The 27,077-nt window shown below is 38.4% G+C and overlaps 1 protein-coding gene across 1 annotated transcript in view; it reads right to left on the bottom strand.

The window, feature by feature from the left end:
* Positions 1–27,077, bottom strand: part of SYCP2L (synaptonemal complex protein 2 like) — a 77,929-nt gene that overhangs the window by 38,170 nt on the left and 12,682 nt on the right. Inside the window, exons 6-14 of the mRNA XM_045189165.2 lie at positions 24,255–24,340; positions 24,055–24,143; positions 21,683–21,717; positions 20,666–20,808; positions 18,875–18,927; positions 17,988–18,033; positions 16,259–16,351; positions 16,099–16,159; positions 9,084–9,223 (exon numbers count right to left, since the gene is read on the bottom strand). Coding sequence (XP_045045100.2) covers positions 9,084–9,223; positions 16,099–16,159; positions 16,259–16,351; positions 17,988–18,033; positions 18,875–18,927; positions 20,666–20,808; positions 21,683–21,717; positions 24,055–24,143; positions 24,255–24,340 — 746 coding nt within the window. The remainder of the gene's footprint in view (positions 1–9,083; positions 9,224–16,098; positions 16,160–16,258; positions 16,352–17,987; positions 18,034–18,874; positions 18,928–20,665; positions 20,809–21,682; positions 21,718–24,054; positions 24,144–24,254; positions 24,341–27,077) is intronic.

Genomic DNA, 27,077 nt, shown 5'->3' with positions numbered 1-27,077 from the left:
TTGTCCTGTCACTTGGCACCCCAATTTTTGTGGCTGCCACCCAGGGGACACCTCTAGATCACCTGGTTCTTGTGGACAGTGGGGCTTGCACTCACAATCACAGTCCCACAGGACTGTAAATATCTTCATACTTTAAAAGCTGCTGGCTGATGGTGTGTTTTCCAATCAGCCTGAATCTAGGTGTTGACTGAGATCTTTCCCTTTGGGATACTGACAGCTCTTGGCACAACTTCAAATACTAGGAGCCACTAAAAATGAAAGAGGCTGCTTGGACTTTCTCAGGATTGAAAGACATATCACAGGATTGAGAGAAAATGAAGAGCTAGGGCAGGGTTGAGAAACAAGGCTTATCTCTTTATGAGGCCACTCCTGCAGATTGGGAGGGGTGGCTATTTTATCTAATGAATAGAAAGTAACACAGAGAGTAAAATAGAATGCAGGAACACAGGATATGTTCCAAATAAACAAAATAAGCCTCAGAAGAAGACCTAAATGAAAAGGATATAAGTGATTTACCTGATAAAGAGTTCAAAATAATGGTCACAAATGCTCACCAAACTTGGTAGAATAATGGATGAACTCAGTGAGAAATTCATAAAAAACACTGAAAATATAAGAAAATACCAAACAGAAGTCACAGACCTTAAGAATACAGTAACTAAACTGAAAAACACACTAAAGATGTTCACCAGCAGGGTAGATGAAACAAAAGAAAGGGTCACTGAACCTGAAGACAGTAGAACTCACCCAATCAGAACAGCAAAAAGAAAAAAAACAATGAAAAAGGTGAGGATAGTATAAGGGGTTTATGAGACAACATCAAATGGACAAACATTCACTGTAGGGGTCAGAAGGAGGAGAAAGAGAGAAAGGGACAGAAAATTTATTTGAAGAAATAATGGCACAAAACTTCTCTTAACATGGAGTAGGAAATAGAAATCCAGATCCAGGAAACCCAAAGAGATTCAAAAGAAAAAAAAGAAAAAGAAACCCAAAAGACCCACACCATGATACATTATACTTAAAGTGTCAAAAGTTAAAGACAAAAAAAGAATCTTAAAAGCAGCAAGAGAAAAACAACTTGTTACATATAAAGGAACCCATCTAAGACTATCAGTTTTCTCAACTGAAAATTTGAAAAAAAAATTGCAGGCCAAGGGTATGTGGCACAATATATTAAAAATGTTAAAAGAAAAAAAACTTCCAACCAACAATACCCTACCTGACAAATTTGGAGATAAATTATTCCAGAAAAGCAAAAGCTAAAGGAGTTCATCATTACTAAACAATCTTTACAAGAAATGTTAAATGGTCTCTCTAAGCTTAAATGAAAGGGTGCTTAGTATTAACAGGAAAATATATAAAACTATAAATTTCACTGATAAAGGTAGATATATAGTAAAATTCAGAAAAATCTAATGTAAATAATGTAATGTTATAATTACTTATAAAGCTTATATAAAAGTTAAAAAAGATAAAAGAATAAAGGTAACTATAACTACAATACTTTGTTAAGGAATACACAAGAAAAAATATTTTGAGAGTGAGGGAGGTAGGATTTTTAAAAGGTAGAGCTGTAAACCTCCACATAAAATAAGCAGACAGGCTCTCATTTCAGTCCTATAAACAGTGCTGCATTAAAAGCGCATTAGTCCAAGGAGCCCCCAGAGATCGGGGCTGGGAGGGCAGGGGACACAAGAGAAGAGGAAGAGGAATGGGGAAAAAGGCCACAACATACTGTTTTCCAACACAATGAAAACATTCTAGGGGGGAAGATGGCGGCGAGTTAGGCGGGAGCGGTGTCCACTTCCCCTCAGCACCAGTGAAACACCTAGCTGATCTGAGGAACAGAGCGAACAGCCAACAGTATTCCAGCATATATGAAGATCGGAGACCAAAGATAGAGAACATTGAAAGACTGACCACAGGAAGACCAGCAGACCTAACCTGACCGGTTTAAAGCCAGCAGAAGACTCTTTTTTTTTTCCCTCCTTTCCCCTGAATTCCTTCTTCCTTTCTGTCCTTCTTTCTTTTTTTATTCCTTCTTCCTTCCATCCTTTACTTTTTTTATTGCTTCTTCCTGCCTTCTTATATTTATTGTTTTCTTTTAATTTTTGTTAAAATTCCTTCGTATCTTGCCTCCAATCTTTCTTTATTCCTTCTAACTTCCTTCCTTTCCTTTTCTATTCCCTTTTTCCCTCCTTCCCTTCTCCTTTTTTTTTTTTTTTTTTTTTTTTTGGTCCCCTTTCTCTTTTTCCCACAGGTGAGACAAGAAAACCTGGAGTGCTGAAAAGACCAGAGTTAGACTGTGTTACACCCATAACGTCAGCTCAAGACCAGTGAGCACAGGAGATTAAGGAGACGGCACCACTGAATCCCACTGGCATTCTACCACAGAAGTTCATACCATAAACCCAGGGAGTCAGAATAGATCAATTTAAGAAGCAGAGGCTAACAAGAAGAGTATCACAAACAATGGGAAAACAAAGAAACAATCCCCAAATGAAAAGAAAGGAGGAAGCCTCAGAAAGAATGCTAACTGAAAAAGAGGCAAGTCAACTATCAGATACTGAGTTCAAAGCAATGGTTATCAAGAAGCTCACTGAGCTCACAGAGAACTACCAGAAACTATAGGGAAACTACAATGAACTCACTGCAAACTATATCAACATGAAAAAGGAAATAGAAACTATCAACAAGGGCCAAGAGGAAATGAAGAATACAATTTCTGAATTGAAGAACACAGTAGAAGGAATGAAAAGCAGACTTGATGAAGCAGAGGATCAGATCAGTGAGCTGGAAGACAAAGTAGAAAAAAACACCCAGAAAGAGCAAGAAAAGGAAAAGAGGCTCAGAAAGAATGAAGACGGATTAAGGGAAATGCAGGGCAACATGAAACACAACAATATCCGTATAATAGGCATACCAGAAGGAGAAGAAGAAGAGCAAAGGATAGAAAACCTGTTTGAAAAAGTAATGATGCAAAATTTCCCTAATCTGATGAGAGAAAAAGTCACCCAAATCCAGGAAACACAGAGAGTCCCAAACAAGAGGAACCCAAAGAGGCCCACTGCAAGACATATCATAATTAAAATAGCAAAATTCCAAGACAAAGAGAGTATCTTAAAGGCAGCAAGGGAGAAACAGGAAGTAACATACAAGGGAGCCCCAATAAGGTTAGCAACTGACTTCTCAATGGAAACGCTCCAAGCCAGAAGAGAATGGCAAAAAATATTCCAAGTAATGAGAACCAGAGGCCTGCAACCAAAATTACTTTACCCAGCAAGGCTCTCAATCAAGATAGAAAGCCAAATAAAGAGTTTCCCAGACAAAAGAAGTCTAAAAGAATACACTTCCACCAAACCAGCTCTGCAAGAGATGTTAAAGGGACTGCTTTAAGGAAAGGAAGGAAAAGAGAAAGAGAGAGGAACACAGGTAGGAAAAATGGCAATGAATAACTACCTATCGATAATAACCTTCAATGTAAATGGATTAAATGCTCCAATAGAAAGACATAGAATAGCTGAATGGATAAGAAAACATGACCCACACATATGCTGCCTACAAGAGACCCATCTCAGGACAAAAGACCTACACAGACTGAAACTGAAAGCCTAGAAACAAATTTTCCAAGCAAACGGACAGGAAAAAAAAACAGGGGTAGCAATACTCATATCAGACAAAATAGACTTCCAAAGAAGGGCCATAAAGAGAGACCCAGAAGGTCACTTCATAATACTCAAAGGAAGAATCCACCAGGAAGACATAAACATTGTAAATATGTATGCACTCAACATAGGAGCACCCAAATGCATAAAGAAAATCTTGGAGGACTTCAAGAAAGATATTGACAGCAACACAATTATAGTAGTGGACTTTAACACCCCACTGTCAAAAATGGACAGGTCTTCCAAACAAAATATCAAGAAGGATATTGTGTCACTTAACAATACCCTAGATGAAATGGACTTAACTGATATATAGAGAGCTTTTCAACCCAAAGAAGCAAAATACACATTCTTTTCAAGTGTACATGGAACTTTTTCAAAGATACACCACATGATAGGACACAAAGCAAGCCTCAACAACTTCAAGAAAATTGAAATCATATCAAGCATTTTCTCTGACCACAAGGCACTGAAACTAGAAACCAACCCCAAAGAAAAAACCCAAAACACTCAAAATCATGGAGACTGAATAGCATGCTATTAAACAATGAATGGGTCAAGAACGAGATTAGGGAAGAAATCAAAAACTTTCTGGAAACAAATGAAAATGAACTCACAACAACCCAAATCCTATGAGACACAGCAAAGGCAGTCCTGAGAGGGAAGTTCATAGAAATACAGGCCTACCTTAAAAAGACAGAAACATTTCAAACAAACAACCTAACCCTACACCTACAAGAACTTGAGGAACAACAACAAAGACAGCCCAGAGCAAGCAGAAGGAAGGAAATAACCAAGATCAGAGCAGAGTTAAATCACATAGAGACTAAAAGCACAATTCTAAGGATCAATGAATCCAGGAGCTGGTTCTTTGAAAAGATAAACAAAATCAACAATCCTTTATGTAGGCTCATCAAGAAAAAAAGAGAGAGGATCCAAATAAACACAATTAGAAATGAAAGAGGAGAGATTACAACCGATACCACAGAAATACAAAGGATTGTAAGAAATTACTACGAAGAACTGTATGCCAAGAAATTTGAAAACCTAGGTGAAATGGACACATTTCTAGAAAAATATAATCTTCCAAAACTGACTGAAGAAGAAGCAGAAAACCTGAACAGAACAATAACATCAAGCAAAATTGAAGCAGTCATCAAAAGACTCCCAACACACAAAAGCCCTGGACTAGATGGTTTCACAGGAGAATTCTACAAAGCATTTAAGGAAGAGCTAACCCCTATCCCTCACAGAGTATTCGAAAAAATCCAAACTGATGGAAGACTCCTAAACTCTTTTTATGAAGCCAGCATCATCCTAATCCCAAAACCAGATAAAGACACAACGAAGAAAGAAAACTTCAGGCCTATATCGCTGATGAACATAGACATTAAATTTCTCAACAAAATATTAGCAAACCACATCCAGCAATACATTAACAAGATCATACACCATGACCATGTGGGACTCATCCCAGGGATGCAAGGATGGCACAATATTCGCAAATCAATAAACATAATACATCACATCAACAACAGCAAAGACAAAAATCACATGATCATATCAATAGATGCGGGAAAAGCATTTGATAAGATACAGCATCCATTTATGATAAAAACACTCAGCAAAGTGGAAATAGAGGGAGCATTCCTCAACATAATAAAGGCCATTTTTGAGAGACCTACAGCCAACATCATACTCAATGGACAGAAACTTAGAGCTTTCCCACTAAGATCAGGAACAAGACAAGGATGCCCTCTCTCACCACTCCTATTCAACATAGTATTGGAAGTCCTAGCCACAGCAATCAGAAAAGAAAAAGAAATAAAAGGAATCCAAATTGGAAAGGAGGAAATGAAACTGTCACTGTTTGTAGACGACATGATAGTGTACATGGAAAATCCTATAGACTCCACCAAAAAACTACTCGACCTAATAAATGAATTTGGCAAAACAGCTGGATACAAAGTCAATACTCAGAAATCAAAGGCATTCCTGTATACCAACAACGAAAGTGCAGAAACAGAAATCAGGAAAAAAAAATCCCATTTGATATAGCAACAAGAAACATAAAGTACCTAGGAATAAACCTAACCAAGGAGGTAAAAAGACCTGTACTCAGTAATCTACACAACACTGAAGGAAGAAATTAAGGAAGACAGAAACAAATGGAAACATGTACCATGCTCATGGATTGGAAGAATTAACATTACCAAAATGGCCATAGTATCCAAAGCCATTTATAGATTCAATGCAATCCCTATTAGAGTACCAATGACATATTTCACAGATAGAGAACAAACATTTCAGAAATTTATATGGAACCATAAATGACCCCGAATAGCTGCAGCAATTTTGAGAAAGAAGAACAAAGCAGGAGGGATCACAATACCTGACATCAAACTGTGTTACAAGGCCACTGTAATCAAAACAGCCTGGTACTGGCATAAAAACAGGCACATAGACCAATGGAACAGAACAGAGAGCCCAGAAATAAACTCAAGTCTATATGGTCAATTAATATTCGACAAAGGAGGCAGAAGCATAGAATGGAGCAAAAACAGCCTCTTCAACAGATGGTGTTGGGAGATCTGGACAGCTACGTGCAAAAAAAATGAAACTCGATCATCAACTTACGTCATACACAAAAATAAACTCAAGATGGATAAAAGACTTCAATATAAGTCATAACACCATAAAAGTCCTAGAGGAAAACATTAGCAGGAAAATCTCAGACATTCCATGCAGCAACATCCTCACAGACACGTCCCCTAAAGCAAGGGACATAAAGGAGAGAATAAACAAATGGGACCTCATCAAAATAAAAAGCTCCTGCATGGCTAAAGAAAACAACATGAAAATGAAAAGAGAACCAACAGTATGGGAAAACATATTTGCCAATGATACCTCAGACAAGGGCCTGATCTCCAAAATATATAAAGAACTCACACGACTCCACTCCAGGAAGACAAACAACCCAATTAAAAAATGGGCAAAGGACTTGAACAGACACTTCTCCAAGGAAGACATACAGGGGGCCAAGAGACATATGAAAAGATGCTCAGCATCACTAGTCATCAGAGAGATGCAAATGAAAACTACAATGAGGTATCATCTCACACCGGTTAGAGTGGCCAACATAAACAGATCCACAAACAAATGTTGGAGAGGATGCGGAGAAAAGGGAACCCTAGTGCACTGTTGGTGGGAATGCAGACTGGTGAGGCCACTGTGGAAAACAGTATGGAATTTCCTCAGAAAACTAAAAGTGGAACTGCCCTTTGACCCAGCAATTCCACTGCTGGGATTATACCCTAAGAACCCTGAAACACCCATCCAAAAGAACCTGTGCACCCCAATGTTCATAGCAGCACAATTTACAATAGCCAAGTACTGGAAGCAACCTAAGTGCCCATCAGCAAACGAGTGGATCCAAAAACTATGGTATATTTACACAATGGAATTCTATGCAGCAGAGAGAAAGAAGGAGCTTATACCCTTTGCAACAATATGGATGGAACTGGAGAGCATTATGCTAAGTGAAATAAGCCAGGTGGTGAGGGACAAATACCATATGATCTCACCTTTAACTGGAACATAATAAATAGAAGAAAAAAGGAAACAAAATATAACCAGAGACATTGAAGTTAAGAACAATCTAACAATGGTCAGGGGGGAGTGGGGAAGGGACAGTGAGGAGAGGGGATTACAGGAACTACTATAAAGGACACATGGACAAAGTCAAGGGTGGAGGGGTGGGAGGGAGGGGGGTTCAGCTGGGGTGGGGTGGAGGCATGGGGAGAAAAGGCACACAACTGTAATTCAATAAAAATAAGAAATTAAAATTTAAAAAAAGAAAAAAATATTTAATTTTAACATCAAAATATAAAACATGGGAGGAAGAGTAAAAATGTAGAGCAGCTGAATGTAGTTCATCTTAAATTGCTATCAACTTGAAAATAGACTGTCACAAGTTGTTTTATATAAGCCTCATTGTAACAAAGCAAAAAACTATATTAGACACAAAAAAAGATTTTTAAAAAAGGAATCTGAGCATACCACTACAGAAAATCATCAAATCACACAGAAATACAAGGGAAGAAAGGAACAGAGGACATACAAAACAGCCACAAAACAATTAACAAAATGGCAATCAGCATGTACATATCAATAACTTTAAATGTAAATAAATTCAATTTTCCAATGAAAAGACGTAGTCACTGAATAGATGTTTTTTTAAAGACTCATCTATATACTGCCTTCAAGAAACTCACCTCAGATGTAAGGACACACATACACTGAAAGAGAAGGGATGGAAAAGATATTCCAAGCAAATGGAAAGCAAAAGAAAGCTTGAGTAGCTCTACTTATATCAGACAAAGTAGACTTTAAAACAAAGGTTATAATAAGAAACAAAGAAGGTTATTAGTTAGTGATAAAGGGGTCAAGCCTATCAGCATAACACAATATTTATACATGTTTATGCACCTAACATAGGAACGCCTACCTATATAAAGCAAATATTAAAAGACCTAAAGGGAGAATTAGAAATTGCATATTTTAAAATTGCTGGTAGTAAATTAAAAGTCTCATCACAAGAAAAAATCTTTAATGATGGCAATGGCTGACTAGACTTATTGTGGTGATCATTTTGCTATATACACAAATACTGAATCACTATGCTGTACACCTGAAACTGATACAGTCATGCACCACTTGCTCCGTTCTGAGAAATGCATCATTAGGTGATGTCATCACTGTGTGAACATCGAGTACACTTACACAGACCTAGATGGTGTGGCCTACTACACACCTATACTATATGGTAGAGTCTACTGATCTTAGGCCACTATCCTGTACAGCATGTTAATGTAGAAAACAACACAAGATTAAAACAAACACAACCTAAAGTGATGCAATCAAAAGACACAGTAAACACCAGATGTATGAGGCTGCTGCCATACTGTTTGGTGTAGAATAGCATACTGTTCTACAGCAAAGGTTTTTTTACTACGGAGAAAGAGTATTCTAAAGAAACAAAAATATAGTGTAGTAAATATATAAATCAGTAATATTGTTGCTTATCATTATCAAGTATTATGTGTTATACTTCTTTATAACCAGCTGTGCAGCAGGCTTGTTTCCACCAGTATCACCACAAACACCTATGTAACGCATGGCACTATGACAATGATGTTATGAAGGCACAATGTCTCTAGGTGATAGGAATTTTTTCAGCTCCGTGATAATATTGTAGAACCACCCTCATCTATCAAGTCTATCACTGACTGAAACATTGTTATGTGACATATTATATGTCAATTATATTTCAATTAAAAAACCCAACATGGAAATTTAAGAGACATGAAAACATGCTAACACAGTAAAATAATTAAAGAGAATTAAACCTGCCACCTGTTTGTCTTCTCCTAAAGCCTTAATGGAAGCTTGTGATATGCTGAATTGCAAGTCAAAATGGATTTCTATTTTCCTCACTTCTTGGTTTCTGATATTAATAGGCTTCAAGTAAATAATGAATATCTTCTTTTCAGCTTCTAGAAAAAAATAAATATACCAATGCATATCAACACACTGTAAGTTTTAAATTTTTATAATTTTAAATAAGTGTACTGTGATATTTGTCAACTGTCCAGATTTTCCTGCAATTATTGGTTGAAAAGAAATATTTTAATAATGTGTTTTATTTATTTTGACAAAGGTGAAGGGTGGGAGAAAGAGAGGATGAGAAACATTAATGTGTGGTTGCCTCTCACAGCTTCCCCCCTCCCCACCACTGAGGACCTGGCCCATAACCCAGGCATGTGCCCTGACTGGGAATCGAATCCAGCAACCCTTTGTATTGCAGGCTAACATCTAATCTGTTGAGCCACACCAGCCAGGGTGGAAACAAGTATTTTAAAAGTTCCTTTGATTTACTTTTACTAGATTCACATGTGTGTTTATAGACACACACAATATGATTAAGTGGTTAATTTGGCAGAAAGTAACTGATCTTAGCCACACGGCAATGGAGATGGCTTTGTCTCGTAAAATTCAATCCATTTTTCAAAGCGTATTTTATAAATATAAAGCAATCATTTACAACAGATGTTTTACATGCCAATATAATAAGGATAACATTCATTCTCATACTATCTCTGTCCCACTCATTTCTAAAATTCAAGTTAAATGTCAATGGTCACAATATGCAAAATGGAATAATCTACCTTCCTTTCAATGGCCTCCACTTAAACAGGAGAGATGGAAACATTACAGACAGGCCTGTTCCTCAGACAACAGTCTCCTTGATGGTCCCCTTCCAGGACACCAGCCCTTTACTGACAAATAGCAATTGGTTTAGAACAGAAAATAGCTTGGACCAGTGATTTTTAACCACGGTGCTGCAAGAAGTTTTTAAAACTTGCAATACCTAACTATTTAGTCAGGGGCACTGACCTCTTTTCCCTTAGATTGTCAAACAAAAAAATGACAATAGCCATAAGGGGACTAAATGGTAGTGGGAAAAAATACAATGAAGATTAATTTTTTTAAATGACAATAGCCAACGTAACAATAGCCATCTAGAGTGAATGCCGTGTCTTGAACCATAAACATATATGTCTTAATAGAGTGACATTCTGTTGGTCACATCTCATCACAAGATTGAATCTGATTGGTTAATTCTTGGTGCCAAAAATCCTTTTATACAAGTATAGGTACCTGCTTTTTTAAAAAGTCACTTTGGAGCAAAAATTATAGGTATCAAAATGTTACCTATTTTTGTCAGATCAGCAAAATATCTATTTTTTGGTGTGCCACAGAATTTTAATAATTAGTTTATGTGTGCCATGAGATGAAAAATATTGAAGATTGTAGGCTTAGACAAAAATTCAAGGGGAGTCCAAGAATAAGCCACAATAAGTGCATGCTGAGTTGGAAACAGCAGAGGGAAAAAGAGTACAGTCTATGAAAGAGTGGGCAAAGCTAAAGTCACAAACTGATGAGAATGGAAACAGGAAAACAGAGTGAGACACACCTGGTCTGGATCTGTGGCTACTGAGTATTTAAAACATGGCTAGTACAAACTGAAGTGTGCCATAAGCATAAATTACACATCAGTCTGTGAAGGCTTAGTACAAAAAAGAGAGAGCAAAATATCTCATCAATTTTTCATATTAATTACATGTTAAAAAGTTGATATTTTTATATATTGGGTTAAGTGTATATCATTAAAATTAGTCCACTTAAAACAACTTCTTAATGTGGTTATGTGAAAATTTAACATTAAATGTGTGGCTCACATTATGTTTCTATAGGACAATGTTGACCTGGAGAAAAGCTCAGTAATCCTCCAAAATACTGGTCTTGCTGAATATCTAGTTACTGCAGGAAAAGTCTATGAAGCACTGCAAGGAAAGTAATTCAAACAATATCTAAAAGGATACATCTAGTTGGGCTGCACAGCTCAATGCAAACATATAAGCGTCAAAAGAAATTACCTGAAGGCTGCATCAAGCACTCAACATACTACTAAAACACTATCAACTTCTTAGCAAGAAGTTGCATACAAAACTAAGGTGTTGCTTGGAGAATTTACTAGACAGTCTTCAGTGTCCTTGGCTATAAAAATAGAAAGTAATACCTACCTCCTTCAGATACCGTGAGGCACATAGTAAATCACAGAGTCTCACAGGAAAGCGATATGTTAATGAAGTACAGAATATTAACTGTGGCACGTTGGTTCCTGAGAATCATTACAGTAGCAAGGTTTGGAGTTCAGGGACTTAAACAACGAAAAACAATGCTAGGGGTACCGTAGTCAGAAAACCCGTGAAGTTCTTCGAAAATGTTCATTTAGGGTAAATATCAACAGTATTTTATGTATCTTAAATTAATAGTAACAGTTTGGATGCCTTTTATTTCTTCTTCATGACTGACCACTGTGGCTAGGATTTCAGTACCATGTTGAATAAGATTGGTGAAAGCAGACACCACTGTCTTGTTCCTGATCTTAAAGGAAATGCGTTTAGTTTTTGCTCATTGAGTATGATGCTGGCTGTAGGTTTTCCATATGTAGTCTTTACTAAGTTAAGGTATTATAGCAGGGGGACCCCCTCCTGGAAATGGGGAAAGGGTTGGGAAGCATGGAGGACTGTGCATGAGCAGCAGCTACAGGGTGGCTATGCCAAGGAGCATGTGTTGTCCTGTCAACCAGAGCAACACATCATGATTCAGCAGGAAGAAGTGTATAGGGTGCATGTCGGGCTAGGGAGGTGATTGGACAGAGGGACATACCCTCCTATCTGCTACTACCACACAGGGTATTCTGGGGGACATCTTTAAAAGAGCAGAGAGTATGGAAACAAGAACTCTTTGCTTTCCTTTCACCTTGCTGGTCTGGCTGGCCGCGAGGGGCTTGATTCCCAGGCCAGTGATTCTTGCAGACCACATGGTCCTGAAGCATTCCCAGCACCCCTCCCCAAGTGCTCCATAGCCTGCCTGGCTAGAAGCACAGCAGGCGCTGGGCAGGTGGGGTGCAAGGGAAGGAGGCTGGGGTGGGTGGACCCTAGAAGCCATATGGTGGCGCAGTAAGCCTCACACCCTTCCCACACATGGGAAGCTGCAGCAGCACTGGTGACTGGAGTGAGAGCTGTGCAGACCTGCCTGACCAGGAGCACAGCTGAACTGGTAAGCTGACACTGAAGAGACAGGGAGCAAGTGCTGGACTGGTGGGCAGAAGCCAAGGAAGGAGCAGCATGCCACAAGTGGGACTTCAGCCAGTGTACACAGACTCCAAAGGATGCCTGGGGCAGACCATGTGACAAGTAGCATGCTGTAGCCACCTGCATTTTCCCAAGGACAGTACTTTTAAATGGGGAAAGGAATTCTGGGTGCAGCCTACAACTGGTCTGGCCTGGCAGAGAATGACAGGGTAATCTTATTTGGATATTTTAGGAAGAATAGGCTTTTTGAATCACAAACTTGCCTTTATTTCAAATAGTATGGTCATTAAATAAAAGATTCCTTTTCCTTTCCACCGAACTCTGTCTCCAGAGTTTTGCCTGTTCGGCAGCAAGTGGTGGGACTCCCACTGCCTGGTTTTGGTAACAGCACGATCCCTGTATTCCCACTTTGCTGAGAGTTTTATCATAAATGGGTGCTGAGTAGCATCTTTGTTACGTCTATAGTAACAGATAACAACAACATAAGTTACTTTTAATTTATATTTATGATTACACTTAATTTACATTTCTAGTGAGCTATTTATAACCCCCTTCTCTGTACTACAGATAGGAGGTACTCCCAACTAGTGTATCCTGTCTTTTTAATTCTGTGATTACATAACTGCTAAGTCTTCTCATCTGTGACATCATAAGAACTATATATTCAGCTTCTGCCCAGGTTCCTGACACAGAGCTCCTAAAATCTTTGTAATTTCCTGAGTGCTAGAAACATTTTTTCTTCTAATATTTGGTCTTTGACCCCTGTTCCTGACACAAGAGCTAAGACCCTTAGCATCCCCCAAGTGATGACTGTCTTTTGTATGCTAATGAGGTGACTGGTGGCTGGAGGATCCTAGATGGCATCAGGATGGGGGCTGGTCCCAGAAAGACTAAGGCATGATTAGAGGGTTGGAACTTTTAGACCTACCACTCAAGCTCCAGGGGAAGGAGCCAGACATTGAGTTAATAATCTACTATGCCTATGTGATAAGGCCTCCACAAACATCCCTAAGATAGGGGTTTGTAGAGTTTCAAGGTTGGTAAATGCATCTTTGGGTCTGGAGGATGGAGCACCCCAATTTTACAGCAACAGAAGCTCCTGTATTCAGGACACACCTGGATCTCGCCCTGTGTACCTCTTTTACCTAGCTATTCATCTATACCCTTTAATATATCCTTTATAGTAAACTGGTAATTTAAATAAGTGTTTCTCTGAGTTCTGTGAGCTATTACAGGAAATTATAAAACCTGAGGAGAAGATTGTGGGAACCCCAATTTGTAGCTAGTTGGTCAGAAGTACAGGTGGCCACCTGGGCCTTATGATTAGCGGGAGCAGTTTGTGGGACTGAGCCCTCAACCTGTGGGGTCTGCACTAACTCCAGGTAGTTAGCCTCAGAATTGCTTAATGTGAGGGAGAAACTATACGTTTGTTGTCAGAAGTGTTGTGAGTGAAGAATTTTCTTTTACCCTCTCTCTCAGTTCTTCCAACGCCCAGACTCCTCAGATGTCAACTGGTAGAGTTCCAAAAACTAGGCTCCCTTCTTTTTATCTTCCCTTCATTTCCCAGAGCTCCACTGGAAAAGTCTCTCCTCCTCTTCTACCATCTACTTTACCACTTCATATATCACAGTCCCAAAGTTTCCCTCTTTTTCTAATAATATCCAACAGGAGAAACTAAAAATGCCTGCACATTAAAACAAACTCTCATATGCATTGAAAAGAATATAGAAAAATGAAATATTTCAAATGGGCCAAAAAGTTCCTGGGTGACTGTCTACAATCCTTTCTGGATTATTTGTACTTTCCATGGTCTTTGAGCTATTTTACAAATCTGTGAGTTATAGAAAACTGGTAATAATGAAAAGGATTCTTGTCCTTAGAAATTCAAATTAATTGTGTCTGTGGAATGCAATTGCCTAGTCTTAAATCTATTTGTAAACTAATTTCATCATTGCTTATATATGTGTGGTTTTGAATTCTCCTTTGAACTATTTATTACATCTCACTGACTTCCTCATTAATTAGTGAATTAAATAAAATCTGCAACTCACACTCATTTAATAAATTTGTATGAGGATCATGATTACATCTTTTCAAAAATTATCATTTAACAAAATGATGAATTTACCTTACGTACACAAAAAATTTCAGGGAAACTCAGGGCTGAGAAAGAATTACCTCATCCTAAGTGGTCCATGGGAGACCCTTCAGTTATGGGTTCAAGGTTAAGAAGGATTTGTTCTCTCCAGGACTTGTATGATGAGAAAGAATTGTGTTACACATTAGGTTTCACTTTTCACCCTATTTTCAAGAAGCTAAGCACCAAATCTAAATCTCCATGGTGGCTACTTTAGACTAGCCTTCATGGCAGACGTTTTTATTCCTGTCTGTGTTATCAATTTTCCATTTTTATTATTTTGGTATAAATATGCAAGCTGGCCTAAATTCTCTGTGGAAAGAAGTAAAGTATAATATCCATATTATCACATAATATTTAGTTTTCAATCTTTAGTAAACCCAATTACTTTTCAAATGTTAAATATATTAAATTACTTTCAAAAACATGCTTTCATTTTTTGAAGACCCAGTTTAGGAATCCTGATAGCTGTTCAAGCATGAATATAGCTGAAATGCTGAACTGGACTAACAGGCTACTTGTATCCACCCAGAAAAGGATCGCTCTGGATTTCATGTCTCTCAAACCTACCTAATTTGAGAAGAGAGGTGAGTGATGGAGGTTTAAGAGGAGGGCACCAGGGGAATGATATTTAGACAGAGGTGGCACATAACCACCTCTGTGCTTATACACTCATGGCATATGCAGTCATTATTACTATAAATCTGTAGGAAGGAAAGGACAGGTACTACACCCTTTTTTTAAAATTGTGGTACAAAAAATAATATTAGCCATTCTTATGCATATAGTTAAGCATTCTTATGTGTATAGTTCAGTGGTGCTAAGTATATATCATTGTACAACTGCTCTCCAGGACATTTTCATTTTATAAATCTGAAACAGTACCCATTAAACAACCACTCCCACTTTCCCCTCCCCACAGTCCTTGGTAACCACCATTCTATTGTCTCTATCAATCTGAGTTCTTTAGGTACCTTATATAAGTGGAATCATACAGTATTTGTGCTTTTGTGACTGGCCTATTTCACTGAGCATAACGTCCCCAAGGGTCATGCATGTTGTCGCATGTGTCAGAGTTTCTTTCCTTTTCAAAGCTGAAGTAGTATTGTCTTGTATGTATATGCCCCATTCTGCTTATCTGTTCATCCACTGAGGGGCTCTTAGGTTGCTTCTACATGTTAGGTATTGTGAATAATGCTACAATGAACATGGGTCCCTAAATACTCATATCTCTTCAAGTCCTGCTTTCAATTCTTCTAGATATATACCCAGAAGTGAAATTGCTAGATCACATAGTAGTTTTATTTTTAATATTTTGAAAAACTAGACCATTTTCACAATGAGAAAATCAGACAAGTAGAAAAAAGTAGGCAAGTAATGGAACCCAGAGGTCACAAAGCGAAGGAGTCAGCAGTCCCGTGCCCCTGCCTCCTGGTCCTCAGCCCACTGCTCCTCCCACTACACTCCCACATCAAGGCACAAAGTCTGCTCTGTAAGTAACTAAACACATACCACAACTATGAACAGAAATAATACTCTGAACTAAATGTTGGATAGTTTATCATCTTACCTATTATGCTGAAGTTAATCACGTCTTCCTTCAAAAGTATTACTGAGTCCCACAAAGCACTCTTGGAAGAAAAATAAGTGAAATTCTTGAGCACATGACACCACTTGCATATAAACAATCTCTAAGTGCTTAAGTTTAAACAGAAGTCAAATGTGATTACCTCAGTACTATTTATATAAAAAGTTACACTCTGACTTCCTAGGTTGAAATCAATCCAAAATTTCTCTAATTTTTCATCTGCTGGTTTTCTCATCTGTAAAATAAAATTTCAGCATTAATTACACACATAAATATTATGCCAAAGGTTCAGATGAAAACTTTTCCATTAAAAACAGAACTTCTGCTTTTCCTAAAACACTACCCTAATATTATAGGGTGTCTTTATTGCCTTAGCCATTTCAACAAAACAAAAGGAAGATGTCAATTTTATACAACTAAGCTATTTCTGAAAAAAAGTCCACTATCTTTAGCCATTTCATAAGATATTTAAAAATGTCAGATGGCTCTATCCACACAAACTTGTTTTCCTAGTGAAATCACAGAGATGACAGTTCTGTTCAAGCAGTGACAATCCACACTGCATACAGATAGAAACTTCTAGCAAAGGAAGCACTGTGATTAAACAGAAGTGGTGATTTGTCTTCTAACTTACTATTAGGATAGAGCTAAGATTGAAGATTTCAAGTTACCTTCATCTTACTTATTACAAAATAAATATATGCTTACAGCAAAAAGAAAGAGTCAAACAGTATGGTGTTTATAGAAACAGCAAGCCTCTCCTTCTCTGCCTCCCTACTGTACATAGGTACCTTCCCATAGGCACCATTAACAATGCCTTTGTTTTCTCCCAGATGTACTGTAGACATATAGCAGGAAATACAGTTTTTATTCCACAACAATGAAGCAAACACTAGACTTACTATTCCATCTCCTGTTTTTCCAATAAATAGTATTTCCTGGACACCATCATACATGCCTACTTTTTTACAGCTATAGAGTTGAATAAAGGTTTTAACCCACAATGTATGTTACTAGAATCCAATGGACAGGCTCCGACTGCTGCTGATGGAAATTTAGAAGTCCAAGAAAGAAGAAGAACCAAGCAGAGATTGAACTCCTCAGACAACTAGAAGGAAAAATAGAATGTGGATACAGAAATCAAGTCATCAAAATCAGTTCTAAAGGGAAATCTGTAGAGTGGTCATGAGTTGCGGACACAGTTCACAGAGGCCAAGAACATGTTTTGAACCCAAAACAAAGAAATCATTAATTAGGAAACTCTGAAGACATGGTTCAGAAAACCTCCAACAAGGTGAAAGTTCAGAGATCTTTTAAGATTTTACACCAAAATTGAGATATTGCAGATTGGGGCACCTATACATGAAGGACCTTGTTCCTTTAGAAACCAAAGGAAGGAGTAAAAAGTGGCTGCTCAACTTTGGACTATAAAGTACATAGTAGAATTATCTATGAAAAGGAAAGTGGCCCCACTTGCTGCGGTTGGAGTAAGAAGCATCAACTGTGTGGGAAGAAGCAAAATAATTGCCTTTTTCCCTTTTACCCAGACATGAATAATGTTACCCACTAACAGAGTAAAATAAAGGCTGGATTCCTGTAATTCACCACATAAACACATATAAATCCTAAAATTTCTTTATCTAGTAGTAGCAATAGGACCCTTAAACTCACTGGCACCCCAGTTACAGTATGAGAAGACAGGGGAAAGGAACAATAAGCTTCAGAGTTGAGGCCTCAGCCAGAAGGGAGCTGCCTTTTCTACAAAGTCCTTCTGAGTGGCAAAAGCAGCATGGCCACTTACTGACCGAGTAAACCTAACTCTGGGTTTCATCACACACCACCCTCACCACCCCCAAGAAATACAAACATACCTCATGCCCATCAGCAAAAGCGGCAATACATGGAAATGAATAGACCCTGTAAAACAATTCACAATTGAAAAGTAAAACTATGGGTGGAACCCAAGCACAACCTACAGATGTTCCACAGACAAACATTTATGAGTAGGGTATGCCATCAAGTCTCCTTGTGCAAGATATGGAAGGGGACCTCAACTCTGCAAGTGGGGATCTTCTATGGCTAGAGTTGAAGTCTCCATCTGGCAGTCTACAAGCCAGGTTTATTGGTACTATACCTCAGCCCAGTCGTTTGGCAAAATTACCAATGAAAGGAGTGAATTTAGCAAATATCTTCCCATCAAGGACTTTACTGTCCATAATGTGCCTTCCCCTTGAGACCTCTAGGCTGTAGGAAATCACTCTTCATAAAATCTTCCCAGAGGATGTATGTTAAAAATATTCCAAATCATAAATGTGATGAAAGACTGATAGAGATTATTTTTTTAATCTACATTTATTTTCAGAGAGAGGAGAAGGGAGGGAGAAAGAAAGGGAGAGAAACATCTATGTGTGACAGAAACATCGATTGCTTGTCTCTTGCTTGCCACCAACAGGAACCTGGCCCACAACCCAGGCATGTTCCGTGACAGGGAAATGAACTGGCAATCTTTCAGTCCCCAGGCCAGTGCTCACATCACTGAGCCACACCAGCCAGGGCTGATAGAGATTATTTTTAATCACACAAATGAGTCAATAGTCAGAATGTGTCTAATCTTCTAAGGTTTCTATGCAATGAGTAACTCACTCATATGCAGTATATTCTGTCCCAAAATATTACAAAATAGATCCTAGATTTTTTTATATTAAACATTTTCAGAATATAACTAGTCAATAAAATAAGGCTCAGGGAAACATCTTACCTTCTTTGGTCACCGAGTCTGTTGTTCAGGTAATTAAGAAACAGTCTACTGTCCTTCAAAGTAAATAATGCAAACTTTTAAATAAAACATCAAGATGTCTTAGTTAAATAGTACTATCCTCACCAGCATGTTAGAAGCCAGTGTTTGCCTCTAAATTTCTAGTATCTAGTAACATCACAAGGCTTCACAGAGATTCAGTATTACATGTTAACTAAAGCAATACTTTATGTCAACAGAGGAGGCCCCAGACATATGTTCTAGAAGGAATTCCTGAGCCAGTAGATTTTCAGCTGAGGAATGTATAGATCCCTGAAAGTTCCATGCACAATTATGTATCCCTTGGTTAGAAAAGTAGCAATAGAAACTACATCTTATTGAGGAGACAGATTACAGTATTTGATTAGCCCACTGGGCATCCATCTCCCTAACACCTGTCCAGCACAAACCAACCACAAACCCATAAAACTTACACATCACCTGCCATTTTCCTTATCCAGAACACTCTGGATGCTACTTCCTGGATTTTCTCTCCCAGTATATGTTCTAATAATAAAGAATACTTTTAGAGCTCTCCTATCCTACAGCTATTAGGAAGGTAAATTTGTTGCCTCCAGAATTCAAAAGCCAAGGAGACTCTGATCCAGGCTCTTGCCAGCAAGAACTGGCTGTTGATAGTATTGAGTCCTACACTCTGTATCTATATTGAGCACTAAGTAGACAACAGGAACAACAGGAATTCCGTTAAGAAATTGATAGCTCTGGAGTGGCGAGTATGATTTAAAAAACTAGGTAACTACTTTTGTCCTGTTTTCATCAAACTTCCACACTGATAAGGGAACAACACAGAGGAGAAAAGAAACATGCCTGGCACTTCCATTTTCTCTCATTTAATTCTCCAAATGTTGAGGTCAGCTTCATTTCCATTTTCTAGATGAGGACTCAGGTTTTGTAAGTCAACTTCCCAAAATGCAAACATCAAAATACATATAGATCAGGGAGTGGGGACTCCCAGGGCTCATGGTCTTTCTATTTAGAACAAACTGAATGCTATTGTAGATCTGGCAATAGCCTCAAAGTCAACTGTAATATACTTAATGATATTTAAAGGTTTGGATTTAATAGAATCCTAATTGCACAACTGTTTAAACCTAAGAGCCTTTGTTCATTACCTTTTCCTAAGTGTCCAACCCTCATTTTCAGAACTTTTACAAAGAAGAGGGAAAACATTTTAGCTATTTAAGATGAAGGTGAGTATGAAACAAAGCCATAAGCTATTTTTGTGCCACTTGAGGAGATAGTCACAGTGAACCCAGCTTCATGGGACACACTGAAAATTACTGTCCCTCCAAACTGTCCCAACACAAACACCCTGTGTCACTCCTCTACCACTGGAGTACAGGGTACCAATTTAAGCCTCCTATTATCGTACTGGCTGCTCTCTGCAAGGCTGAAATTCACTTTCTTTTCTCCTCCAACTCTGCCCACTCTTTGAGGTTCGTTGAACAATTGCTCCTCCCACGCCATGACATTTTCTCTGCCTGGATCCATCAAATTCACATATAATAACTTCTAAGTTACCTATAAAGAAGTCCTATCTGTATCCACATATTTGACCCACAAAAATTTTATTTGTACTGTCCTCAAATTGTTTCACGTAGGTGGGAAACAGAAAGTTTAAGAATGGTAACTTAATCACATTTAAGGAAAAACCCTCCCCCAGAACAGGAAAACTACTGAGAGGATGCTCAGTAAGCATAGACTAAATGGAATTTTGAGGATCCGGCACCTCACCGTCTCAAATTCTCGATCCTTAATTTTTTTGAAAGATTCAGCAATAACATCATCTTCAAACCACTGATGGACAAGGTCATCTCTTGATGTTTTAGTTGTCAGTCTGCACAATGCTTCAGAAAGAGCCACCTGCTGACCATAATCTAGAAATTAAAAATATGGACAATTCTGGGCACAAAGCAAAGGTAGAAATGAGTTCCAGAAATTAGCACCCACTCAAAGAAATCCCACTTTAAAAGACTAGCATTGTGACTTATTAGCAGCAAGATATATCTCAGAGTAATTATAGTTATTTAAATTCAACATTAAGAAACATTAGGAGAATATCTAAACAGTATGTCAGCATATAACTTAAATAAATGATATCTCTGCATTTTATATTGTATGTATATATATATACATATATATACATATATTAAAACATTCATCAGAAACAGCTCATCAAATAGCCTTTCAAAAATACTTCTATTGCAAAGATGAAGTTTCCACATCGATTGTGACATTTCACAGCAGAAACACAAAAATTACATATACCAACATGTTTAAATCTCAATTTTAAGGATAAAAAGAAAGTCGCAGCTGGATATGTACAACAGAATGAAATTTATAAAATGCTTTTAAAATCTGCAAAACAATGATGTATGTTGCTTTTGAATACACAGTGAAAAAGTAGAATAATATACTTAGGAATGAAAACCAAATCCAAGTCAAGGACTACCCCTCCCTGTGGAGAGGGGACTGGGATCAGGGTCATGGGCACAGATTTAGTTTTAAAAACTAACCAAATGTAGCAAAATGATAAAATTTGACTAAGCTCGTTGGTGAGTAAATGAGTATTCATTAATTACTTTTTATGGTTTTCAGCATGCTGAAATTTATCATAATGAATCAAAAACAAAATCTTAATTCCTATTTCCCATTTGACCATAATTTATTCCCCATAGTTCCAAAATGTTCATAAAACCCTAATGTCCAATATTTAATATTATTATACTTAAAATTCTAAACATTTCTTACCACCCACAGTCAAAATTGTCCTTGAGAGATCTTTCCTGAAAAACATTTAGATAAACTGCATGTTACTAAAATCAACCTAAATAATCAAACTTCATTATATTGGCATTAAAATTTTAAACCAACATATATATTTTTAAAATTATTTATTTCAAATTCAGCATCAGCATTTTTTCAATGTCCAAAATAGATTTTAATGGAAAAATTTTCTCAAGTTTGTATGTTAATGACTTAAATGTTTTGACTTTGTTTTGTTCAAAAAATGCTGCAGTTCTACTTCTCCATCTGTAAAGTGAATTCAACTTGATGGCTGAGGATTCAGCAAAAGTTAAGAGTCTAGAATTTTGTAATCACCTCACCTGCCTTGTCAGGACGTGTGCCCCTTTTTTACATAGTTTAACATCAGGAAGAAATATTAACAATAGGTGCGGAGATTCTTTCCAGTAAGCTTTTTGAACTTATTTTAAAAACTAAGTTATTATATTATTGAAACAAACAGAGACTCCCATTTTGTATGCAGACTGTCTCCAACTTATAATTCTTTGACTTACGATTTTTCAACTTCACAATGACAGAAAATGATATACATAATAAACTACATGAGATATTCAACACTTTATTACAAAATAGGCTTTGTGTTAGATAATTGTGCCCAACTTTAGATTAACATAAGTCTAAAGTCTAGGCTACGCTAAACTATGATGTTCAGTAGGTTAGATATATTCACTGCATTTTCGACGTAAAACATATTCAGTTACCATAGGATTAATGGGATGTAACTCCACTGCAAGTCAAGGAGCATCTGTGTTTATTTAACAATTTTAATTAAATGTGATGTAGATCTTTTTTAATGTTTGAAATAACTCTCATTTTAGAGAACACATTTATTAAGAAATTTTCTAGTGGTTCAGTTTCTTATAATAAACAATTGATTTGTTACTGCTAAACAGAAGCCTTAAAACAGCACCACTGAGAGTTCTGCTTAATTTTATACTTGCACATTTTACTTGAAGTCTAGAATATTCCAGACTTGGTAGAACACACAAGCAATAAGGTAAGACCATAGGATTAGACTGAAAACTTAGGAGAAAATTCCAGTCAGCTACTCTCCAGGTCTAAATACACTACTAAGAATCGTGATTTTGCTAATGTATTCAAAAAATATTTTTTAGGAAAAATTCAGTGCAAAAAGCTGAATCCTGCACAGACTCATTAAATGGACAAATATGACAGCAATGAGCCCCATGTTCACCAGCCACCTCTCAGGCCTACACTATAGTAAACCTGGTCACCTTTCCTCACACAGTCATGGCTGCGTGTCCCATGAATCACTGGGTGCTACAACAGTGTCATCAGTGTGTGTTAGTGGTTGGCTCACAGCCACGGGTTTTGATTCAAATTTCAAAATAGGGTGCTTGTTTTCTTCTTTCCATCTTCACACATAACAACTCTACCTCCAAATTTCAATGTCCCAGAACTACATAATTGTGACTAGGGCGCCAAAACACACAAAAAAACAATCACTTGAGTCCTGGCTGGTGTGGCTCAGTTGGTTGGAGCATCATCCTGTACACCGAAAGATTGTAGGTTCGATTCCCAGTCAGTACATGTACCTACATTGTGGGTTTGATCCCAGGTTGAGGAGCCTACAAGAGGCAACCAATCAAGGTTTGTCTCTTACATTGATGTTTTTCTCTCTCTTTCTTACTCTCTCTCCCCCCTTTCTTCTCTCTCTAAAAGCAATAAAAAAGTTCTTAGGTGAGGATTTTTAAAAAATCTATCACTTGAAAAGCAATACAAATTTCATGCACTATTGGTATAGCTAATAGTTGGTAACCTTTGGATATTTGCTCTCTGCCAGGCAATGTGAGAATCATTTTCAATGGATTGCCTGATTTAACCTGTACATACCTATCAATCAGATATATTTAATGTTGGCTTCGTTTCACAGGCAAGCAAACTGAGACACAGCGAGGTTAAGACTGTGCTCTAGATAATGCAATGAGCATAAATGGCAAAACCATGGTCTGAAGCCAAGCAGTTTACCAGCAGGATTTGTACTCAACATTCCCCCATGAATAATAACTAACTTAGTTCACAGTGACAGTGAAAAAATAATCTATAGCCCGAGGAAGTTTTTACCTCACAAACTTGATGAAAAAAATTCAAAAAGTCATAGTGCTAAAAAAGAAGAGCTTAACAAAGTCTGGCTTTTTTCCTCAGTCCTTCTTCACTGTTTAGCATAAGGAAATAAGAACAGCATTTCCTGAAGGAAGGCATCATGCAATCAGGCCTAAGGAGAACAGAGACTGAGGCAGTGCAATCAGAGAGACTGCACTTTACATCATCACACAGTTAAGTACAAGGTCACTTACATAAGCTGACACACTCCTTCTGACGAGGGGAGCTGTTTTCTCTCCTCCCGAGGTACAGCATGCAAAATGCTGTTCAAAGTCTTCAAAGCCTGGTCAGATTGAAGAAAGGCATTCACGGGGAAGAAACACAGAGGGACAGTGCACAACCTTCTCCTAGGTTTCTACAGCAACAGTTTCCTGTTTTGTTATTTGCAACTCACCTCTTGTTGAATCAAATGATTTACCATCTTTTCTGTCACCAGAAATCCTAAGGTAAACATGAAGGAACCCAACATCTGAATTTTCCCTGAAAGCATAATTTTAAAACAATCAAATTGATGCTAGAAAGAATAAGGAAATGTCTCCCACACAGCAGGAACAGGCAAAGACTGGAAAAGGCATGAGAGCAGTAAACATTTCAGAAGTTGTATAGTTAGGGCAAGAGACAAAGGACAGCGTGCTTTGAGGTCTAGAAACCAGCAGGCCACAGCACCCTTGCACTGCATAGATCCCACCAAGGAAAATAAGACCGGCATGTGCCAAGTGCACCTGTTGTGATGCTCACAGCTCAAACAAAGCTACTTTTCTGTCCAGACTGAGCCACAGGCAAAGAGCAACTCCTCACACAGTGTCCTGCTGTTTCTTACATTTACATGTTTTAAATAAATTAAAATTTTATAAGGTCTTATACTAACAGAAACAGGAATTCTTTAAAGTGTTGGCCTTTATTAAATAACATAATCACAGAAACTTGAAAAGCTATGTGGTAATACTTTATGCATATTAAGTGAACTATTATTTTGATATTACTTAAGCATATTACATTAAGATATGAAATGACAGTGTTAGGGTACATTGCAAAAACTTATACTAGGATCATAGCATTATTTTGACAGGCTCAGATATGCAATTTTGATATATGAATTATTCATCACATTTCATACACTTTTAAACCCCTAAGTAACTGATGAAAACTATAGAAACCCAAACCAGAAAGTAGACATTTAAAAGATCACTGTTCAGTTCCAAAGCAGCCAGATTAGTACTGCCAGATAATCTCTAGAAACCAGGTATTTGGCTAGGGGCTATGGCAATAATTTGCCTATCAGCTTAAAACTGGAGAGAAAGATTCTAACAGAACCCAGGTTGACAGCCAGGATCCTAAAGATACTTATGCAACCTATTAGCAAATATCAGCCATCATTAGACCTTTTAATTTAAAGGGTAATAAAGAAAAACTAATGAACATTGCCCAATGGAAAAGGAAAGAGAAGCAGATTAAGTCAAGCAGTAGCAGAAAAATGACTTTTGAAAATATGCTTCTTTCAGGAAACAAAATTTTTTGAGGCATCTGATTTATCATCTCAAATCTCAAAAGAACATGAATTCTATGAAATAAAAACATAGATCTGCAAGAAAAGCTAACAGTCTAAGATGAATATAGAGAATACAATTGTAAATGAGAAAGAAATACATAATATGAAAATTAAAACCATTCTAGATATTTCAATCTGAGGGAATTTAATACAGGAAATTAATTACAAAGATAATTTTTAAAAGTTGTGAAGCCAGGAGACTGCCAGCCAAGATGGAGGCACAGGTAGACACACTGTGCCTCCTCACACAAGCAAAAGAAGGACCATGACAATTTAAAAACAAAAAACAACCAGAACTGACAGAAAATCGAACTGTATGGAAGTCCGACAACCAAGGAGTTAAAGAAGAAACATTCATCCAGACCGGTAGGAGGGGCGGAGAGGCGTAGCTGGGCAGAGAGGACTTGAGGCAAAATGGTAGCTGGCCGACCCCATCAGGCAGTGGCTGGTGGACCCTCTGGTCCCACATTTACATGCAGATAAACCAGGAGGAACAAAGGGGGAGCAAAAGCACAACCCCAGGGCTCCAGCATGGGGAAATAAAGACTCAAACCACTGATTGAAAACCCTTTGGGGGTTGAGGTGGCAGCTGAAGAAACTCCCAGCCTCACAGGAGAGTTCATTGGAGAGACCCACAGGGTCCCAGAAGGTACACAAACCCACCCACCTGGGAATCAACACCAGAAGGGCCCACTTTGCTTGTGGGTAGCGGGGGAAGTGACTGAAAGCTGGCAGAGAGCAGAGCAAGCGCCATTGTTCTCTCTTAGACCCCTCTCCCATGTACAGCATCACAGCACAGAGCCAAGGGTTGCCCCACCCTGGTGAACACCTAAGGCTCCTCCCCGTTACATAATAGGTGCGCCAACACACACGCGCACACACACACACACACACATGGCCCAAAGAAAAGAACAGATCGAAGCTCCAGAAAAAATACAACTAAGCAGAGGAAGATGGTAGCGAGATAGGTAGGAGCAGAGTCCACTTCTCCTCAGCACCAGTGACACGCCTAGCTGATCTGAGGATCAGAGAGAATAGCCAACGGTATTCCAGCATATATGAACATCAGAGACCAAAAATTGTAGAGGACATTGAAAAATCAGACAGTAAGAAGAGTGCTTAAGGACAATAAGGTCCCTGGGACCAGCGCAGGGACCAGGGCAGCAGAAGCCCCTGGCTGGGCATAGGGTCTGCTGCAGGATTCTTGGGAGAGAGCCAGGCTAGGCTGTGTGAGAGGCCAGGTGCTTGTTTGGACTGAGGGGCTTGAATAGGAGGAATTTCTCGAAAAGAAAAAGAGAAAAGAGAGGCACTCAGCGGCTGTTTAGAGAATTCTCCACAGCAGCCATGGTCTTTTGTGCCCCCACTCACTCAGCCCCTGGACTGTGAACACTGGATAAGCAGCCCCAGCACACACCTGAAGCTCAGGTCTGTGCGCACCCAGATCAGCGGCCAGGCTGCCTGGGCGCACAGACCCAAAGCCCCCAGGTGGGTGCGCACCCCAATGGACGGCCTGGCAGCCTGTGGGCGACCGCACCTGAAACACCAGGGACTGAACACCTCCCACCTAGCCCCTGCAAACAGAGCCCAGCAGGGCCTACTCACTCTCTAGTAGGAAGACAGAATGCCCAGCAGAGGGGAGCTACAGGATGAGGGGAGACTGCAGTCCCC

This window comes from Desmodus rotundus, chromosome 3 (genome assembly GCF_022682495.2).
Source record: "Desmodus rotundus isolate HL8 chromosome 3, HLdesRot8A.1, whole genome shotgun sequence".
NCBI classification, from domain to species: Eukaryota; Metazoa; Chordata; class Mammalia; order Chiroptera; family Phyllostomidae; genus Desmodus; species Desmodus rotundus.
Note: the sequence above shows the minus strand (reverse complement) of the source record. Positions and strands in the feature narration are given on the sequence as shown.